This window comes from Nomascus leucogenys, chromosome 8 (assembly GCF_006542625.1).
Source record: "Nomascus leucogenys isolate Asia chromosome 8, Asia_NLE_v1, whole genome shotgun sequence".
Classification (NCBI taxonomy): domain Eukaryota; kingdom Metazoa; phylum Chordata; class Mammalia; order Primates; family Hylobatidae; genus Nomascus; species Nomascus leucogenys.
Genome location: NC_044388.1, coordinates 14,383,044 through 14,404,559, shown reverse-complemented (window position 1 = coordinate 14,404,559; position 21,516 = coordinate 14,383,044). Strand labels below are relative to the sequence as shown.

The 21,516-nt window shown below is 38.6% G+C and overlaps 1 protein-coding gene across 3 annotated transcripts in view; it reads right to left on the bottom strand.

The window, feature by feature from the left end:
* STAG1 (stromal antigen 1) overlaps positions 1 to 21,516 on the bottom strand; it is a 417,686-nt gene that overhangs the window by 62,439 nt on the left and 333,731 nt on the right. For all 3 annotated transcript variants that reach the window (XM_003265265.4, XM_030816776.1, XM_030816778.1), the window contains 2 exons: positions 21,154 to 21,241; positions 2,050 to 2,130 (listed from right to left, as the gene is read on the bottom strand). In XM_003265265.4, coding sequence (XP_003265313.1) covers positions 2,050 to 2,130; positions 21,154 to 21,241 — 169 coding nt within the window. The remainder of the gene's footprint in view (positions 1 to 2,049; positions 2,131 to 21,153; positions 21,242 to 21,516) is intronic.

Genomic DNA, 21,516 nt, shown 5'->3' with positions numbered 1-21,516 from the left:
GACAGGGTTTCACCATATTGGCCAGGCTGGTCTCGATCTCCTGACCTTGTGATCTGCCCGCCTCGGCCTCCCAAAGTGCTGGGATTACAGGTGCGAGCCGCTGCACCAGGCTGTAACAGTTTTAAAGTGGCTTTCATTACTAATAAAAGGTTAACTGTTATTTTTGTTTTTCAAGACTGAAATTACTAATAAAAGAGAAAAACCAAGAGGCTAACCAATATATTATCATTCTTCTAATTAAAAAGAATGTAAAAATCCTACTACTTTCTAAATGCAGAGATCCTCAAATTATTACTCAGAAAGGAAAAAAAAAATTCTTACTCTGAAGAAATAACACTCCTTATCAAGCTGTTGGTTCTATATGCAAATGCATTAATCATCTTTACTGGTTAAATGGCTTGTTTTGTTAAGAGGAGATATACAAACATACTAATATCTTTATTTGGTTCTTTATCAAATGTTTACTTCTTAGTCATGTTCAGGCCTCTCATTACATGAAATAACTGAAACATTTATTTTATATTTGTGTCAGATAATTCCAATGTGAAGTATTTTTTGTCTGATTCTCTTCATGGTTGTTTTCATGAGTGATATTTTTGCTGTGAGCTCATTTTGCTTAAGATTTTACTTGTGGAAAATTCTTTAAGGCAAGTTCCTTCGGAAGATATTTAGATTTTATTGTTAGGTGGTTGGGGATACCACCATTATAGAACACTTAATCAAAATCTCAACTTTTTTCTTTCTTTTTTTACTATCAAAATAGTATGAATTCAGGAGAAAACCTATGCAAAAGCTAAGTTATAAACTTCCATGGGAGATTTATTTTTCCCCATTTTAATCAATGACAAATTTTAAGACAGACTCTTTTCCTCATAATCCCCCAGCCCCTGAAGGAAGCTGGAGTGGGTTTATTTCTAGTTCACCCCTGTAGTAAGAGCAGGTCGTTAGGATCCCAAAATTATCTGGGAGATATGGCCACCTATGAGACATTCTATCCTGGATGGACCTTGGACTGTACATTAGAAACATTCTCAAGGTAAAGCAGGCTTCAGGCTTCTTTTTGGCTTTCTTGATCTTACTTTCATTTAATCCCTAGCCCACATTTTTCTGTTTTGCATGGTCATGGATACATTAAAATTCAAAAAAAAAAATTTACCCAACATTTTAAGTTGTTTTTAACTTCAAGAGGGTTGTTCACTTTGTGTCTCTAGGTATCATACTACTACCTTTCAATGATGTTATTCTTTTTTTTTTTTCTTTTTTGAGACGGAGTTTTGCTCTTGTTGCCCAGGCTGGAGTACAATGGCACGATCTTGGCTCACTGCAACCTCTACCTCCTGGGTTCAAGTGATTCTCCTGCCTCAGCCTCCTCAGTAGCTGGGATCATAGGCGCCCAACACCACACCCGGCTCATTTTTTTTTTTTTTTTTTTTTCCAGACAGAGTCTCACTCGGTCACTCAGGCTGGAGAGCAGTGGTGTGATCTGAGCTCACTGCAACCTCTACCTCTCAGGCTCAAGTGATTCTCCTGCTTCAGCCTCCCGAGTAGCTGGGACTACAGGTGTGCACCACCATGCCCGGCTAATTTTTGTATTCTTGGTAGAGACGGAGTTTCACCATATTGGCCAGGCTGGTCTTGAACTGCTGACCTCAAGTGATCTGCCTGCCTCGGCCTCCCAAAGTGCTGGGATTATAGGCGTAAGCCACCGTGCACGGCCTCTGTTATTCTTTTTAATAGCATGTTACCTATCAGAGCTCTTGTGTCTACCACAGTGATTTTATATAAGAAGTTTTAATCTGTGTGTGTGTGTGTGTGTACATATATATACACACACATAACTATGTGTCTTTTGCTTGAAGATTTTGGCTCTTCCCAAAGAGGTAAATGTATACTTACTCATAAGATAAACCAAGAACTGGTAATAATCATATATTTTATTAAATATTACAATAATTTATATTATACAATAACTAATAGTAAATTATTAAATAGTTAAGCAAGGTTATTATTTCAGTAATAACCCTTCTGCCTACAGAAACTCTTACTTACTTTGGAAGGAGAACCATCAGTAATTTTCACCAACTGCCAAAGAATCGAATAATGGGAACACTGCAGTGCTTGCACGACTATCTGTATCAAATGAAAAAAAATTTTTTTAATGAAAAATTCAAAAAAATGAGATCATCTGTTTGCACCGTGCTAAGATAATATTTATCACAGTTATTATTTTATAGTATAGCTTCAAGTCCAAATTTTTGTATAATTAATGAGAATGTATAAAATACTTGGTTAAAAAGAGAATAAAGACACAACATGGGAATAAATACAGATTGAAATAGCACTATGTTTAAACAAAAATGTAGTGTCATGAATATTTTACTTAGTCAAATTTTTAAAAAGAGACTGATTAAATTATTTTTATCCAAATTTTATAGTTGAAATAACTGAATCTAAAATATTTACCCACATAAGAAAATTTCTACTTGTTTTAAAGTATTTTAATGTGAAAATAGTCATATCAAAAATACATTTATGAGTATAAAGCTTAATGAATATAAAGCAAAAATACCTGTGTAACCACCACCCACATCAAGAAATAAAACATTGCCAGCATCTCCTCCCAATATAATTATCTTTCTTCTCCCAAGGGCAACAGTTATTATGGATTATTTGGGAATTGGTATATTTTAATTACCTAAGTCTGCATTCCTAGTTTTTTATGCATATCATTGAACAATACATAAATGTAATCATACAGTATGTATTACTTTGAGTCTGACTTTTTTCATTTAACATTTATGTTTCAGATTTATTGATGTTGCATGTACCTAAAGTTCATTAGTTTTTAGTTCTGTGTAATATTTAGAATACTCCCTATTCATCTATCATTGATAAACTTTTACACTGCTTTGAGTTTTAGGCCATTATGGGTCATGTTGTGATAAACATGCTTATATATGTCTCTTGGTGCACTCTGCATGCATTTTTTCTAGGACAGAGGTTTTCAGAGTTTTTAGTTCTCAGCATCTCTTCATACTCTTAAAAGTTACTAAGAGTCTCAAAGAGTTTTTCCTTATGTGGGTTATATCTCTCAATACTATCATATTAGAAATTAAAACTAAGAAATGTTTATAAAATACTTATTAATTCACTTAAAAATTTATTACATAACAAATAAAACTTTCTGAAAAGAAAGAAACTTTTTTTTTTTTTTGAGACAGGGTCTCACATTGTCACTCAGGCTGGAGTGCAGTGGTGTGATCATGGCTCACTGTGGCCTCGGCCTCCCTGGCTCAGGTGGTCCTCCCACCTCAGCCTCCCAAATGGCTGGGACTACAGGTATGCACCACCACATCTGGTTTTTGTATTTTGAGTAGAGGCGGGGTTTCGCCATGATGCGCAGGCTGGTCTCAAACTCCTGGACTTAAGCAATCCACCCACCTGGGTGTCCCATACTGCTAGGATTACAGGTCTGAGCCACGGTAACCAATTATCAATAAATTTTCTTTTTCTGTTGAGACAGAGTCTTGCTCTGTCGCCCAGGCTGGAGTGCAGTGGTGTGATTTGGCTTACTGCAAACTCCACCTCCTGGGCTCAAACAATTCTCTACCTCAGCCTCCTGAGTAGCTGGGACTACAGGCACACACCTGACTAATTTTTTTGTATTTTAGTAGAGACGGGGTTTTGCCATGTTGCCCAGGCTGGTCTCGAACTTCTGAGATCAGGCAATCTGCCCACCTCTGCCTCCCAAAGTGCTAGGACCACAGGTGTGAGCCACCACACCCAGCCCCAAAATAAATTTTCTTTTCTTTTCTTTTCTTTTTGAGACAAAGTCTTGCTTTGTTGCTCAGGCTGAAGTGCAACGGCACCGTCTCAGCTCACTGCAACCTCCGCCTCCCGGGTTCAAGCGATTCTCCTGGCTCAGCTTCTCGAGTAGCTGGGATTACAGGCACCTGCCACCACGCCTGGCTAATTTTTGTATTCTCCTGGCTCAGCTTCTCGAGTAGCTGGGATTACAGGCACCTGCCACCACGCCTGGCTAATTTTTGTATTTTTAGTAGAGACAGGGCTTCACCATGTTGGCCAGGCTGGTCTCGAACTGTTGACCTCGTGATCCACCCACCTCAGCCTCCCAAAGGGTTGAGATTACAGGTGTGAGCCACCGTGCCTGGCCTCAAAATAAATTTTCTAAAGGAAAGCACATTTATTAAGAGTAGCACTGTTTTACATTTTTGCAAATCTCTTTAATGTCTGCCTTAATAGAAAACAACTGAATTTTCCTATCTGCTTTGCATTCTGTTACAATATACTGTTTTCATTGAAGTATATGAAAAAAATCCAGTCTCACAAAGTAGTTTGGGAAAAGAAGGTATAGTTTAATAACCTCTGTAGATAACATGAATATTCCTTGCTATGACACCAATACACTCTACCTGTACACTTGCAAGAGAATGAGAGTGTAAAAAGGAAATAACACCTTGATCTTATTGTAAAAATAGTTTTGACTTCATGGACCTCTCCTGGAAACCCCCCATGGGTTCCCAGACCACACTTTGAGAATATCAATATTATTAGGTATGCTTTATTGCAGTAAGATACATCAAGTATTCAAACAAAAATGTAGTAAAAAACCTATCCAAATTGGAGTTCTCTTTTACATTGTAATCTTTAATCAATTTTACTTTCCTGAATTCTGATATTTGTCTCTCTGGAAAATAGAGACAAAATCCTATTCCTGATGCTCTAAGAATAGGACTTCTGGATCATACAGTATGTGTATGTATAATGTTATTAGATATTCTGAAACTGTTATCCAAAGTCTTTGTATCTACTAGTCATTGACAGTTGCTGTGTCTTCACGTTTCTACCAACACTTGATGTCAGATTGCTTAAGTTTGGAAATTCTATTATATTATGGGTAGTGGTTTTAATTTACATTTCTCTAAATACAATGAGGATGAGCACCTTTTCAGTTTTTTTTTGAGATGGAGTATTGCACTGTCTCCCGGGCCTTGGGTAGGTCTTTTACTGCATTTTTGTACACAAAATGTTTACTACATTTTTTGAATAAATGATGTATCTTTTTGCAATAAAGCATACCTAATATTGATATTCCTTTATTTTTATTTTTTGAGATCAAGTCTTGCTCTGTCACCCAGGCTAAAGTGCAGTGGTGGGTTAAGCGGTTCTCCTGCCTCACCATCCTGAGCAGCTGGGATTACAGGCACGTGCCACCACGCCTGGCTAATTTTTGTATTTTTAGTAGAGACAGCGTTCACCATGTTGGTCAGGCTGGTCTCTAACTCCTGACCTCAGGTGATCCACCCTCCTGGACCTCCCAAAGTGCTGGGATTACAGGTGTGAGCCACCGCGCCCAGCCAATATTCCATTATTTAATCAGTAAATTTATCTTGTGTCACTATTATCTTCCCCACTTGATAAACTAAAAACCATAAAGGTAAGCATATGTAGATAATAAGTTAAAAGGGAAATCAATAAGTAGAATGCTGCAGGAACTAGTTGAGTTAGAGCTGATTTTATTTTTTTAATTTTTTTTTTTTTTTGAGACGGAGTCTCACTCTGTCACCCAGGCTGGAGTGCAATGGTGTGGTCTTGGCTCACTGCAACCTCCTCCTCCCGGGTTCATGTGATTCTCTCGCCTCAGCCACCTGAGTAGCTGGGACTACAGGTGCATGCCACCACACCTGGCTAATTTTTGTATTTTCAGTAGAGATGGGGTTTCACTATGTTGGCCAGGCTGGTCTCGAACTCCTGAGCTCATGATCTGTCCACCTCAGCCTCCCAGTGTTGGGATTACAGGTGTGAGCCATCGTGCCCGGCCTAGCTGATTTTACTTTAAAATTTTCAGGTTTCAGGCCAGGCACAGTGGTTCACATCTGTAATCTCAGCATTTTGGGAGGCCGAGGCGGGTGGATCACCTGAGGTCAGGAGTTCGAGACCAGCCTGGCCAAGATGGTGAAACCCCGTCTCTACTAAAAATACAAAAAATTACCGGGCGTGGTGGCACATGCCCGTCTCAGCTACTTGGAGGCTGAGACGTGAGAATCACTTTAACCCAGGAGGCGAAGGTTGTAGTGAGTTGAGATCATGCCACTGTACTCCAGCCTGGGTGACAGAGTGAGACTCTGTCTAAAAAAGAAAAAATAATAATAAATTTTCAGGTTTCAGATCACTCAAGCAAAAGATACTTCCAATGTGCCTATTTGAGACTGACAATAACTCTTAAGAATTGGAGGTATGAGGAATGACCTGGTCCTGGGTGCAGTGGCTCACGCCTGTAATCCCAGCACTTTGGGAGGCCAAGGTGAGTGGATCACCTGAGGTCAGGAGTTCTAGACGAGCCTGGCCAACATGGCAAAACCCTGTCTCTACTAAAAATACAAAAATTAGCCAAGCATGGTGGCACGTGCCTGTATTCCTGGTTACTAAGGAGGCTGAAGCAGAAGAATGACTTGAATGAACCTGGGCGGCAGAGGTTTTATGAGTCAAGATCACACCAATGCACTCCGGCCTCGGCGACAGAGTGAGACTGTCTTAAAAAAAAAAAAAAAGGGAAAAAAAAGAATTAGAGGAATAAGTGGTGCACTGCCTTTGGTGCAACATTAATGAGATTATGTTAGGATTTTATTAAACATAATTAAATGATTGACTCATGTCAGAATGCAGAAAATAGACTACTGGAACACTGTCAAGTTATAAACATTAGTGCTAAAAAAATCACCCTAATACACTAGAAGATGTTCAATGGTCCTGAGATACCTTAAGGTAAATTCTAAATTATAATATTAAGTACAATAATAATGAGGTCTGAATGGAAAAGACAAGATTTTAAAAATCCCCTTGAATTTGAAACAACCCTATCTGTTAAATTACTAGAAGAGTGATAAATAAATAAATAGTAACCAATGGGAAATTAAGCTGGAAAAAAGTAATGTTGAAGAAGAATTGCTTTATTTTGGTTATGTCATTGTCCTACTCATTATAAATATCACTTCCTTTCCTTCTACTTTTCTATTATCCTACACTATAAATATTTCAGGCTGTTTCATAGTTTTAAAGAAGTTTCTTGTCAGGGGTTATGAGGGAACAGAGACACTTGGTCATCCCATTACCTGTTTCAAATATAGAATTTCCATTCTAATCTGTTTCACACTTTGGTATTCCTTTTAAGTTTACTTTTAAAGGGACTCCACTGCATTACCTTAAAATAAAAAGCTTGCTCTTATTGACTGGGAAACATTCTGCTTTCTCGCAGACATAATTCTATAACAATATAGCTTATCAGACACCAAAAGAGAATTTAGAACTTCTCCTATCAAGCTTCACTCTTAGCCATTTTGATATTTTGTCCCCCACACCAGCAATGTTATCCTAACTTGTCCAGAAATCATTATTCAGTAACTTCATCTTTCTGGAGGACAAATGAAACAAGAAACAAGGAATAAAAAATTGAAAGAGGCAAAAGCCACTGTTGCAACCTTGAGTACCATGCTCCTTCTGCCTTGGATTAACATTGCTCTGAGCCTGGAGAGGATCATCAAATGACTGCAAGTCATTATTAGTCTGATGACTAATAATTTCTTCCAACCCACCTTTTCTATCCTCCTGTTTCCATGAGGAAATGGTGTTCCTGGGAGGAAATGCTAATGTGTATTGTACATTTCTAGGCAAATTAACAATTAGGAGTGCCTTTTCTTTCTACCTTCTCCTGTCTGCCAGGACACCAATACCCCAGGAAAACTTTGGTCCCTGAATGACTGGGGAGAGCAATAACACCCTACTTCCCCTAATGATACTTTATGGTTATGGGTGTGAGAAATAAATTTCTATGTGTTAAGCCACTCAGATTTTGAAATTAATTGATTATAGCAGACAGCACTACTTTAATCAAAATAAAATTGTTATTAGTCCCTTTCCTTAATAGTTCTTTAAAAGAACTATACCTTTTTATCTCTGACTAGCTGGCTGAATCAGTGAGAATCATTCAGCTTGTGGCTAATGACAGATATCGCACATCTTGAAGATTAATTTTATAATTAATGTAAAGCTTCTGGAATGTTTAAGTTTAGAAAACTGAGTTTACATGGAAAATAAAGTCTGAATTAAGACTAGAGAATAATAGTAAGGAAAATAATTATGCATGTGTGTGTGTGTGTGTGTGTGTGTGTATACATGCATATTATCCACACCTATAGGACATGTTTAAAATCCTAAAAGTTCACATAATGACAGTGGAAAATCTGGGCTCTTCTATTTTTCTATTGGCAAGAGACCTTAAATAGAAGGAGGCTCAAACTTTTTAGTGGACATGTGCATGATAAAAGAGTGAACTAGACTTAATTGTGTCTGATAGCCAATACTGGTCTATCATTTTTAGACTGGGTTAATATGAGTGACAATTAACATCCTCTTCAAAAAATGAGCATTTAGATGCAAATAAATAATCAATATGGCTTTCCCAAAGAGGACATAAGGCTGGCAAATAAATAAACACATGAAAAAACATCTTTTGTTTTTTTATTTCCAGACAAAGTCTCACTCTATTGCCCAGGCTGGAGTGCAGTGGCATGATCTCGGCTCACTGCAACCTCCGCCTCCCAGGTTCAATGAATTCTTGTGCCTCAGCTTTCCCAGTAGCTAGGATTACAGATGTGTGCTACCATGCCCAGCTAATTTTTATATTTTTAGTAGAGACAGGGTTTCACCATGTTGGCCAGGCTGGTCTCAAACTCCTGGGCTCAAATGATCTGCCTGTCTCAACCTCTCAAAGTGCTGGGATTACAGACGTGGGACACCGCATCCAGCCTCAACATCTTTAGCATTAGGAAAAATATGTTAAGCCAGGTGTGGTGGTTCATGCCTGTAATCCCAGCACATTGGGAGGCCCAGGTGGGTGGACAGCTTGAGCCCACAAGTTCAAGACCAGCCTGGGCGATGTGGTGAACTCCGTTTCTATTAAAAATACAAAAAATTACCTGGGTGTGGTGGCAGGTGTCTGTAATCCCAGATTGTGCCACCGCACTCCAGCCTGGGCGACAGAATGAGACTCTATCTCAAAAAAAAAAAAGGGAAAAAGATGTTAAAAGCATGAGATACCACTACACACTTAGAAGGATGGCTAAAGTAAAAATTATCAAGTACCAATGATGATACACAATAACTGCAGCTCATACATTGTTAGCAGGAATGCAGAATGGTACAGCCACTCTGGAAAATGGTTTGACAGTTTCTAATAAAGTTAAATATACAATTACCATAAAACCTAGCAATTTTACTCTGGGGCATTTACTTAATAGAAATGAGTACTTATGAATTCAGACAAAAATTTGTATACAAATGTTCATGACAGACTTAATTGTGATAGCCAAATGCTGGACACAACTCAATGTCCTTCAGTAGCTGGAGAGATAAAGCAAACTGAAGTATCCACACAGTGGAATATTACTCAGCAGTAAAAAGGAATCAACTTTGACTCACACGACTTGAATTAATCTCAAAAACATTACTTTCGGGAAGACATTATGCTCAGTGAAAGACGTGCTCTCAACGGTTACATGCTGTATGATTTCATTTATTTGGAAATCTTAGAAGATGAAACTATAGTAATGAAAAACAAATCACTGATGTCCAGGAGCTTCAGTTGGGGTGAGCATATGACTATAAAAGGATAGTATGAAGAAGTCTTCTGGGATGGTGAGACTCTTCTGTATCTCGATTATGGTGATGACTACAAAAATCTAAACACATTAAAATTCATAAGACTGTACATAAATAAAAAATTAGTCAATTTTGCTGTATAATTCAAAATAATATGGCAGAGTAAAATTCACTGTAACATTTTTAAGGAAATATTAAGAAATACATAAACACCGATGCAAATCCTCAGTGATATAAAGTAGCAAACAATTGAGTAAAGAGAAAAGATTCATAAATTCTAGGAAATGGGGGATTGATTATCCAATCAATGTACTATATTATTAGCAGGATGCTATATCATAAGTTAAAAAAATAAAAAATATCATTAGAAGCATGAAAAACTCAAGTAAAAAATTCAAGCAGTAAAAGGTTAACTTCCGTGATTAAAGAATTAAAAGATTTCCCAAAGAATGGATTATGAAGCAGGCTAATGCACATTAATCCTTGGCAATTCAAGACTCTGAAATTTTACTGTCAAGCTTACATATAAATTCCAAATATTGGAAACAAGGAAGTGTAAAAAGAAAAATCATCTATTAACAGTGTGGTGTAGAGACTATATTCTCTTTTTGCAATCTCTTTTTTTTTTTTTTTGAGACGGAGTTTTGCTCTTGTTGCCCAGGCTGGAGTGCAGTTGCGCAATCTCAGCTCACCTTAACCTCGGCCTCCTGGGTTCAAGCGATTCTCCTGCCTCAGCCTCCTGAGTAGCTGGGATTACTGGCATGTGCCACCATACCTGGCTAATTTTGTATTTTTAGTAAAGACAGCATTTTGCCATATTGGCCAGGCTGGTCTCGAACTCCTGACCTCAGGTGATCGCCTGCCTCAGCCTCCCAAAGTGCTGGGATTACAGGCGTAAGCCACTGTGCCCAGCCTCTTTCATTAATGTTTTATACTTTGCAGCATACAGATCTTGCACATACTCTGTTAGATTTATACCTAAGTATTTCATGTTTTTGGCACTACTGTAAATAATACATTTCATAATATTTCATTTTTCAAGCATTCATTGCTAAATAATTGTTTTTTATTTTCTTGAGACAGAGTCTCACTCTGTGACCCAGACTGGAGTGCAATGGTGTGATCTTGGCTTACTGCAACCTCTGCCTCCCAGGTTCAAGTCATTCTCATGCCTCAGCCTCTCAAGTAGCTGGGATTACAGGTGTATGCCACCACGCCGAGCTAATTTTTGTATTTTCAGTAGAGACAGAGTTTCATCATGTTGGACAAACTGGTCTCTAACTCCTGACCTCAGGTGATCTGCCCACCTCAGCCTCCCAAAGTGTTGGGATTACAAGCATGAGTCACTGTGACCGGACTGTATTTTAATTTAAAAAGCATTAGACAGGAGGCTGAGGCAGTGGAATCACTTGAACCCAGGAGGTGGAGGTTGCAGTGAGCCGAGATCTCACCACTGCACTCTAGCCTGGGTGCCAGAGCAAAACTCTGTCTCCCAAAAAAAAAAAAAAAAAAAAAAAAAGCATTAGATATGCATGGTAAAATATCCAACAGTATAACTGGTGTACAATTCAAATTAACTTTCTTCCTCTAGTTTTCCACTGAGAAAGCCACTGTTCATGGTTTCTTATGAAACATCCAAAAATATATTTCAACTAAATGTATGTATGTATAAATCTTCTCATCATCCTTTATCCTGCTGTATTTAACTGGTCCTCTGTAGATGAACATGTAGAATGTTTTAAATTTTAAATATTCATAAATGCTACAATGAACATATTTGCACCTATGCCTCTGTACACATATCCAAGTATATATTTATAATCTAAATTCCTGGAACCACAAATCCTCAGAGAAAGGTATGTCCACTTTCAATTTTGACAGAGATTGGCAAGCAATCTACACATACAACAGTATTTGAGAGTAGTCAGGTATTTTTTAAAAAACATTATCAGAGTTTCTCATGGATACACACAGTTGAGAGTTACTGTAACAGAACCTACAATGGAGAGAGGGTGAAACTGAGGTTACTAAAACAGAAAGGTTCTGATGTGATCCACAAAAGAAATATTAGGTTGGTACAAAAGTAATTGCGTTTTTTTTTTTGCCACTAAAAGTAATGGCAAAAACCGCAATTACTTTTGCACCAACCTATAAGGGATTAAACTAAAGATATGGTAGTAGGGCTAAAAGAGTATGGCAAGAAGATATTCAGAGGGTAGAATTTATAAAAACCAATCGAGAGCCTCATGAGATTAAGGATTGCTTGTAGCACACCATTATTATATCCTCAGGACTTGGCACTCAAATACATTTTTGGTAAATAATGACAAGGTAGACAGCAAGTAGGATGTGTGCTGATGAAGAAAAGGGAGGCATTAACCTAGATTCATGTCTTTTTGACTTAGAAATCTAGACAGATAAAAAATGGATAGAAGAATACTAAAAGGTTTTGATATAGTATGATCAAGGAATAATCAGAAGTATGTAACTAAAATAATTTCTAAGCTCAGTCATGGAAGTAAGTGTGTAGTCTTCCAAGAATAGCATGACTCTATCAATATAAATAACATAAATAGTAAGTCACAAGCCAGGTGCAGTGCCTCACACCTGTAATCCCAGCACTTTGGGAGGCCAAGGCGGGTGGATTACCTGAGGTCAGGAGTTTGAGACCAGCCTGGCCAACATGGTGAAACCCTGTTTCTATTAAAAATATAAAAATTGGCTGGCCATGGTGGCGGGCACTGTACTCCCAGCTACTCGGGAAGCAGAGGCAGGAGAATTGGTTGAACCTGGGAGGCGGAGGTTGCAGTGAACCAAGATCGCGCCACTACTCTCCAGCCCGGGTGATAGAGCAAGACTCCATCTCCAAAAAACAAATTAAAATAAATATATAATAAGTCCCAATCTATCCAAAAACCAATAACCACTATTGGTTTAAATGTGACTACTTTTTTTTTTTTCTTTGAGACAGTCTCACCCAGCCTGGAGTGCAGTGGCATGATCTTGGCTCACTGCAACCTCTGCCTCCCAGGTACAAGCGATCCTCCCATCTTAGCCTCCTGAGTAGCTGGGATTACAGGAGCACGCCACTATGCTCAGCTAATTTTTGTATTTTTAGTGTAGATAGGGTTTTGCCATGTTGCCCAGGCTGGTCTCAAACTCCTGGCCTGAAGTCATCCACCTGCCTTGGCCTCCCACAGTGCTAGGATTACAGCTGTGAGTCACTGTGCCCAGCCAAAATGTGACTACATTGAAACTCACCCCCTACATTACATTCAGTCTGAAGAATGTGTTCATGTCTAGTTCATGATGATGTATTAAATAGTAGCATCTAATCTCTCCCCATAATTGCCATTAAAACAACCTAAAAAGATATCTGAAAAAAGATAAATTCAGCTAGGTGTTGTGGCTCATGTCTGTAATGCCAGTATTTTGGTTGGCAGTGGTGGGAGGATCCCATTTGAGCCCAGGATTCCAGACCAGCCTGGGCAACACAGCGAGACTCCATCTCTATGAAATATTTCTTTTAAAAAATTAGCTGTGGTGTGGTGGTGCAGGCCTGTGGTCCCAGCTCCTTGGGAGGCTGAGGGCCTGGGAGGTAGAGGATGCAGTGAACTGTGATTGTGCCACTGCCCTCCAATCTGTGCAACAGGGAAAGTCCTTGTCTAAAAAAAAGAAAAAAAAAAGATAAATACAAAAAATAAGAGTTTGCTGGCCGGGCATGGTGGCTCATGCCTGGAATCCCAGAACTCTGGGAGGCCAAGGCAGGCAGATCACCTGAGGTCAGGAGTTCAAGACCAACCTGGCCAACATGGTGAAACCTTGTCTCTACTAAAAATACAAAAATTATCTCGGTGTGGTGGCGGGCTCCTGTAATCCTAGCTACTTGGAAGGCTGAGACAGGAGAATTGCTTGAACCCGGGAAGTGGAGGTTGCCTGCAGTGAGCTGAGATCAGACCACTACACTTCAGCCTGGGCAACAGAGCAAGACTCTGAAAAGAAAAAGTTTGCCCTAAGGCCAACATCAGAAGGCAAGGGTAAAGTGGAAGAGTAGTGCAAGCTACCATAAACAACACATTAGTAGCAGAAAATGGGAAGAGACAATGAAAAAAATTAAAAAATTTGGATTTGAGTGGGTGTGCCATAGCTATGTGACCTAAGGCTAGTTATTTAGTATCTTTGGTTTCATCATCAACAAAATGAAAATAATGAAACATATGTAAAGACTTAAATGAAACAAATGTAAAGACTTAAAAAGACTTAAATGTAAAAGACTTAAAATCCACCAGCCTGGTGGCTCCCTCCTGTAATCCCAGTACTTTGGGAGGCCAAGGTGGGTGGATCACTTGAGGTCAGGAGCTTGAGACCAGCCTGGTCAACATAGTGAAATTTCACCTCTACTAAAAATACAAAAGTTAGCTGGGGTCGGTGGCACATGCCTGTCATCCCAGCTATTTGGGAGGCTGAGGCATGAGAATCTCTTGAAAATACAAAAATTAGCTGGGCACGGTGGCATATGCCTGTCATCCCAGCTACCTGGGAGGCTGAAGCATGAGAACTGTTTGAACCCAGGAGGTGGAGGTTGCAGTGAGCTGAGATCACATCACTGCACTCCAGCTTGGGCAGGCAAGGGGGGAGCTTAAAATAGTACCTCGTATATAAGAGCAAAATAAAAGTTTTCTATCCTGATGACTTAAGAGGCCCAAAGTTAGTGATACATGATTATACTTCATTTTTACGGGTGTAGTCACACAATTTTGTTCTATAGCAAATATTATTTACAAAAACACCTGTAAGTGCTCAATTGGTTTTCCATTTTTAGAATCTACTGAGGGTTGTACAAACTATAAAGCAGAAAATTAGTATTTTATTTTTCCAGAAAATATTTCATCTTTCAAATGGTTTCATGAAAAAAATAAAAAATAAAATAAAATAATTATTTTTCTTAGAGGTTATCTGGGATGATATTTAAATTTAAAACTATACCCACAGAAATAGTAACAAAGTCACAAAACAGAATAATTTAAATATACCTTGATTTTATTCTACAAAAGTGGGTATAAGAGATATTACAATAAATTCTGAAATGTGTGCTTTTCACAAGCTAATGATTATTGTTGTTACAGAACTGCAATCACTTTTAGTACTTTTCACAGATTAAAAATAATTCATTAGCACAGAAAAGGGCATAAGCAGACCCTGAAACATATTCATGTGTCGGAAAGGATGGAAATGCTTAAAAAATAATAATAATAAAGGTCAGGCGTGGTGGCTCACACCTGTAATCCCAGCACTTCGGGAGGCCAAGGCGGGTGGATCACAAGGTCAGGAGTTCAAGACCAGTCTGTCCAAGATGGTGAAATCCCATCTCTACCAGTACAAAAATTAGCTGGGCATGGTGGTGGGCACCTGTAATCCCAGCTACTTGGGAGGCTGAGGCAGAGAATTGCTTGAACCCGGGAGGTGGAGGTTGCAGTGAGCCAAGATCACAAAAGCCTCCTGAGTAGTTGGGATTACAGGCATGGACCACCACGCCCAGCTAATTTTGTATTTTTAGTAGAGACAGCGTTTTGCCATATTGGCCTGGGCGATACAGCGAGACTCCATCTAAAAAAACAAACAAACAAACAAACAAAATCTAACGTACATAGGAACTGCATTGAAAGGAACTCCCACTGGCCAAATCTACTACAATTTGAGAACCAAAATAAAAAAACAAGAGTACTGATTTACAACTTGTCAAATAAAACAGAAATAAAATAGGTATCCATGAGTCTACAGTGATACCAATTTTTTTAAAGGAATTCAGAATTGTAAAAACTGAGTGAGTGAATGAATAAATGGAGAAAGGAAAGTTCTTCCTTACAGTAGAGTGCCAACTAAGAAATACAAAATAAATGACAGAGTTAGAAAATCATCATTTTAGTCACTACTCTGTGACCCTCACAGTAATAACTGAGTCAGGCAAGGATCATAAATGGGTACTAAAACTATTATGTCAGAGTCTGATAAGAAACAGGATTATTACATAGTTTTAAAGAATACTTCTACAGCTCACTTCAGTAATTAAAAAGGACACTGGTAACTACACAGGAGAAACTTGGCAGACCTCACTTTAGTCAGTGATCAGAGTTAATAATATGAATAATGAACAAACTGACATCACGTGCCTCCTGATGTGATGCATTGAGGACAAAATATCATTTATGTAGTAGTCCTGCCAAGAATTTGAAACTAAAATTTAAACATGCCGATCAGGCAAAACTCAAGTAAGAACATTCTGTAAAATAACTAGTCTATACTCTTCAAAATGTCATGAAACAAAAAGGCTCAGAAACAATTCCAGGTTAAAGGAGACAAAAACAAATGTAACAACTACATGCAATGCATTATTCTGCATTGGTCCTAGGCTGAAAAAAAATTGTTAAAGGTTGGGGTGGTTGTGACAATTTTTTTTTTTTTTCTTTTGATACCGAATCTTGTTCTATCACCCAGGCTGGAGTGCAGTGGCGCAATCTCGGCTCACTGCAACCTTCTGTTCCTGGGTTCAAGTGATTCGAGTGCCTCAGCCCCCTAAGTAGCTGGGATTACAGGGACGTGCCACCACACCTGGCTAATTTTTTGTATTTTTAGTAGAGACAGGGTTTTGCCATGTAGGCCAGGCTGGTCTTGAACTCCTGACCTCAAGTGATCTACCCACCTCGGTCTACCAAAGTGCTGGGATTACAAGTGTGAGCCACCTTGCCTGGCCTAATATATATTTTATATATGCATATTAACGTATGTAACACACACATTATATATATATTATATATCATATATATTATATATCACATATTATATATGATATATAATTTATATAATGTATATTATACATAATATATATCATATATTATATATCATATACGATATATATTATATATACATACAGATAGTGTCTAAGTGTGGAAATGTGGGAAAATATTGAAAATGGATTAGGTGAATTTTCTGTAACATTTCTATAATTTTTTTAAAAAATTTATTTTAAAAAATTATTAGAATAGGTAATTTCTTTTTGGTCTGCCACATATTATTATTATTATTATTATTTTTTTTTCAGATGGAGTTTTGCTCTTGTTGCCCAGGCTGGAGTGCAGTGGCGTGATTTCGGCTCACCGCAACCTCCGCCTCCCAGGTTCAAGCGATTCTCCTGCCTCAGCTTCCCGAGTAGCTGAAATTACAGACATGTGCCACCATGCCTGGCTAATTTTGTATTTTTAGTAGAGGCAGCATTTTGCCATATTGGCCAGGCTTGCCTCGAACTTCTGGGCCTTATGTGATCTGCCTGCCTCAGTCTCCCAAAATGCTTGCATTACAGGTGTGCGCCACCATGCCTGGCTGGTCTTCCACATATTCTAAAACTGCTATGGTTAAAACAGTACTGATATGATAAAAGATAAATCACTAGGAGGGGAAAAAATATACAAATACACAGGAGTACCCTGGATATAGTGCGTTTACTCCCAGACCATCACAAAAAAGCAAATATTGTAATAAAGCAAGTCACAAAACCTTTGGTTTCGCAGTGCATATATAAGCGTGCAATAGCATTATGTCTGAAAAAACAATGTACATAGCTTAACTAAAAAATATAATACTTTATTGCTAGAAAATGCTAATGATCACCTGACTCTTCAGTGAGTCATATTTTTTTCAGTGGTGGAGGGTCTTGCTTGAAATGTTGATGGCTGCTGACTTAACAGGGTCGTTGTTGAAGGTTGGGGTGACTATGGCAATTTCTCAAGATGACAGTGAAGTTTGCTGCATCGATTGATTCTTCCTTTCATAAAAGATTTATCTGTAGCATGTGATACTGTTTGACAATATTTTCTCCACAGACCTTCTTTCAAAACTGGAGACAACCCTCTCCCACCCTTGTCACTGCTTTATCAACTAAGTTTATGTAATATCCTAAATCCTTCGTTGTCATTTTAACAATGTTCACAGCATCTTCACTAGGAGTAAATACCATCTCTTTCACTGCTCATCCGTAAGAAGCAACTCCTCATCTCTTCAAGTTTGAGCAGGAGATTGCAGCAACTCAGGCACATTTTCAGGCTCCACTTCTAATTCTAGTTCTCTTGCTATCTCCACTACATCTGAGTGACTTCCTCCACTTGTCTTAACCCCTCAAAGTCATCATGAACACTGATATCAACTTTTTCCAAACTCCTGTTAATGTTGATAGTTGGACCTCCTCCCATGAATCACTAATTTCTCAATGGCATCTAGAATGGTGAATCCTTCCCAGAAGTTTCTCAATTTTCTTGCCCAGATGCATCAACGGAGTCACTTTCTACGGCAGCCATAAGGCTTGTACAATGTTTTTTCTTAAATAATTAAGGCTTGAAAGTAAAAAATTACTTCTGTTGTGTTAGCACTCACGAAAAATGAGAGAACTGTGACTCTTCCAGTTGAACATTAAGGAACATTGTAGAGTTATTAAGTGGCCTAATTTCAATATTGTTTTGTCTCAGGGAATAGGGAGGCCTGCGAGGGAAAGGGATCAGGGAAGGGCCTGTCAATGGAACAGTCAAAACACACATAACATTGATGGATTAAGTCCACCATCTTATGTGGGTACAGTTCATGGTGCCCCAAAACAATTACAATAGAAACATCAAAGATTACTGATCACCAATCACCATGGCAGATTTAATACTAATGAAAAAGTCTGAAATAACCAAGATTTACCAAAATGTGACACAGAAACACTAAGTCAGCATATGCTGCTGGGAAAATGGCACTGATAGGCTTGCTTGATGCAGGGTTGCCAGAAACCTTCGATTTGCAATAAAGCAAAGCACAATAAAATGAGGTATGCTTGTGTAACAACTCAGTGAAGTTAGGAACTAGGAACTTCTAGTTGAATTGGTTATTATAAAATAAACAAACAAAAAAAGTCAAACATATAGTTAATGTAGTCTCCCCAAACAGCTAGACAGTTTTAAGGTATCTTCAAAACATTAAGCACAACTGAGGGTCAACAGTAATAAACATTTTGGTAGCTCTTTAGTATCCCTGCTCTAAAAGGTATTTTCTCTGAATTCTTATTGTAAGTACACAGTTGGAAACTTAAAAAGTGAGCTTGCATGGTTGTATTAAGAAGTGGTTGAGGGCCGGGTGCGGTGGCTCATGCCTGAAATCCCAACTTTGGGAAGCCAAGGCAAGCAGGTCACTTGAGGTCAGGAGTTCAAGACCAGCCTGGCCAACATAGGGAAACCTCGTCTCCACTAAAACTACAAAAATTAGCCCAGCGTGGTGACGCAGCTACTCAAGCGGCTGAGGCAGAAGAATCGCTTGAACCCAGGAAGCGGAGGTCACAGTGCGCTGAGACCACGCCACTGCACTCCAGCCTGGGTGACAGAGCGAAACTCGGTCTCAAAGAAAAAAGAAGTTGTTAAATACGGAATTTCTGTAGTTTCAACAGTATCTTAAGAGATATTTCTCAGAGCTGCTAAAATGAACAAGAGTACAATCTAGTCATATTTGAGTCATGCACTCAAACTTCATACACGTGGTTAAAAATACGTGTTCAAGAAATTAACAAAGTTAAAGCCATAAAACTTTTTTTTTTTTTGAGATGGAGTCTTGCTCATCACCCAGGCTGGAGTGCAGTGGCGCAATCTCGGCTCACTGCAAGCTCCGCCTCCCGGGTTCACGCCATTCTCCTGCCTCAGCCTCTCCGAGTAGCTGGGACTACAGGTGCCTGCCACCGTGCCTGGCTAATTTTTGTATTTTTAGTAGAGATGGGGTTTTGCCATATTGGCCAGGTTGGTCTCGAACTCCTGGCCTTGTGATCCACCCACCTTGTCCTCCCAAAGTGCTGGGATTACAGGTGTGAGCCACCACGCCCAGCCCCTAAAGCCACAAAACTTTTAATATCACATAAGTATGCTCTTTTATCCAACAATAAAAATGGAGGAAATAAGACATATGCAATGAACATAAGCAACACAAAACCAAAATAACAAAGACGACAACACTGTGAAGCTGTCACAAGTCAGTACTAGGACAATAATGATGGTATAGTAAGTCTAAAAATTTTGACATAGTAGATGAAACAGAGATGTACTCTTACTCTCTCCCTGGAGAAAATGGAGAAAAGGATAAAAAGAATATCTTAACTCTCTCTTTCACTTTCAACTTAGAAGCATGGCTTGAAAATATGAGTGAATTTTATTTAGGTTGCTGGTCTGAGATAAAGAGAGGATGGGAAGTTGGTGTCAGCAATACATTTTAAAAAAAGAGAGGGTAAAATATTTAGAGTCTTTTCACAAACTACAATAAAAACACCTAACATAATCAGGGACATTTGTAGGGACCAAGAAAATGACTAATGTTATGCAATTTAAATAAATTAATCACAGCAATAATAAAGTACTGTTTTCATAATTAACTTTTTTTTTTTTTTGAGACAGAGTCTCACTCTGTCACCAAGGCTGAAGTACAGTGGCACCATCTTGGCTCACTGCAACCTCCGCCTCCCAGGTTCAAGCACTTCTCCAGCCTCAGCCTCCCGAGTACCTGGGGACTACAGGCGCATGCCACTGCATCTGGCTAATTTATTTATTTTTAGTAGAGATGGGGTTTCACCATGTTGGCCAGGCTGGTCTCGAACTTCTGACCTCAGGTGATCCACCCTGCCTTGGCCTCCCAAAAGGCTGGAATTATAGGCGAGAGCCACTGTGCCCAGACCATGATTAACTTTTAACATAAGATTATTATTTTATCTGTTGAAATTCTTACTGCTTTAGAGTAATAAAGTATCATCTAAGGATTCTGTATTACCAAATGGAAATGAATGAGATAACCCCTAAATATTACCTACACTTAATGATGGAGTTGATATTTTGGTCTACATGAATGTCTGCAGTGTACAAAATAACTCCTTCCTTCCTTTCTCATACTGAATCAAGTAGAGTAATTATTCTACTGAAGTCTCTTTCGGATTAGGCAAAGTTTGTTGAATTCCTGCCCCTTCTACTCTAACTTGTATACATGAGTGTACAAAGTTCTAGTCTATTAAAGGCTGCCATGTTAATTTAACTATGGTTCTAATATAAAAACTAAGCCATGTTTAATATGATTAATACCTAGAACACGGCTGAAATATACCCATCATCAATTTTCATTATCGAATGTTTTAAAATTGCTGCCATAGATATTAATGGTATGTTTCCTAATAGAGCAAAGTCTACCTTAACGTTAAAATTTTTACGATGTTATAGCAAATGTTTTTTTCTACTCTTAACACATAAGCCAATATAATACACCTATCAGTAACATTCAATTACTACAGCAATAATTCTCTCAAAAGAGGCAGCTGCCCTAATGAATTGTCAATTACTTTCTATAAAAGGCTTCTGATAATCATATGACTTCAGAAAAACAACTTTCTAGAGTCATACAGAAGGAATAGCAATAAACTCCTACCTGTTCCGGCATGGCTCCATGTTCAATTCCAGTCTTCAATAATCTGTAGCAATTACCAAAGAGATCCCATTTTGTGAGATCATGTGCACTGAAATAAACAAAAATGCATTTGTTTTATTCTAGAATGGAAGGAAATTTAAATTTGAGCTCAGTTCAGGTGAGTGGAAGAATAAAATAATTTCATTTCGGCTGGGCACACTGGCTCACGCCTGTAATCCCAGCACTTTGGGAGGCTGCGGCTGGCAAATCACTTGAGGTCAGGAGTTTGAGACCAGCCTGGCCAACATGGTGAAACCCTGTCTCTACTAAAAATACACACAAAAAAATTAGTTAGGCATGGTGGCACATGACTGTAGTCCCAGC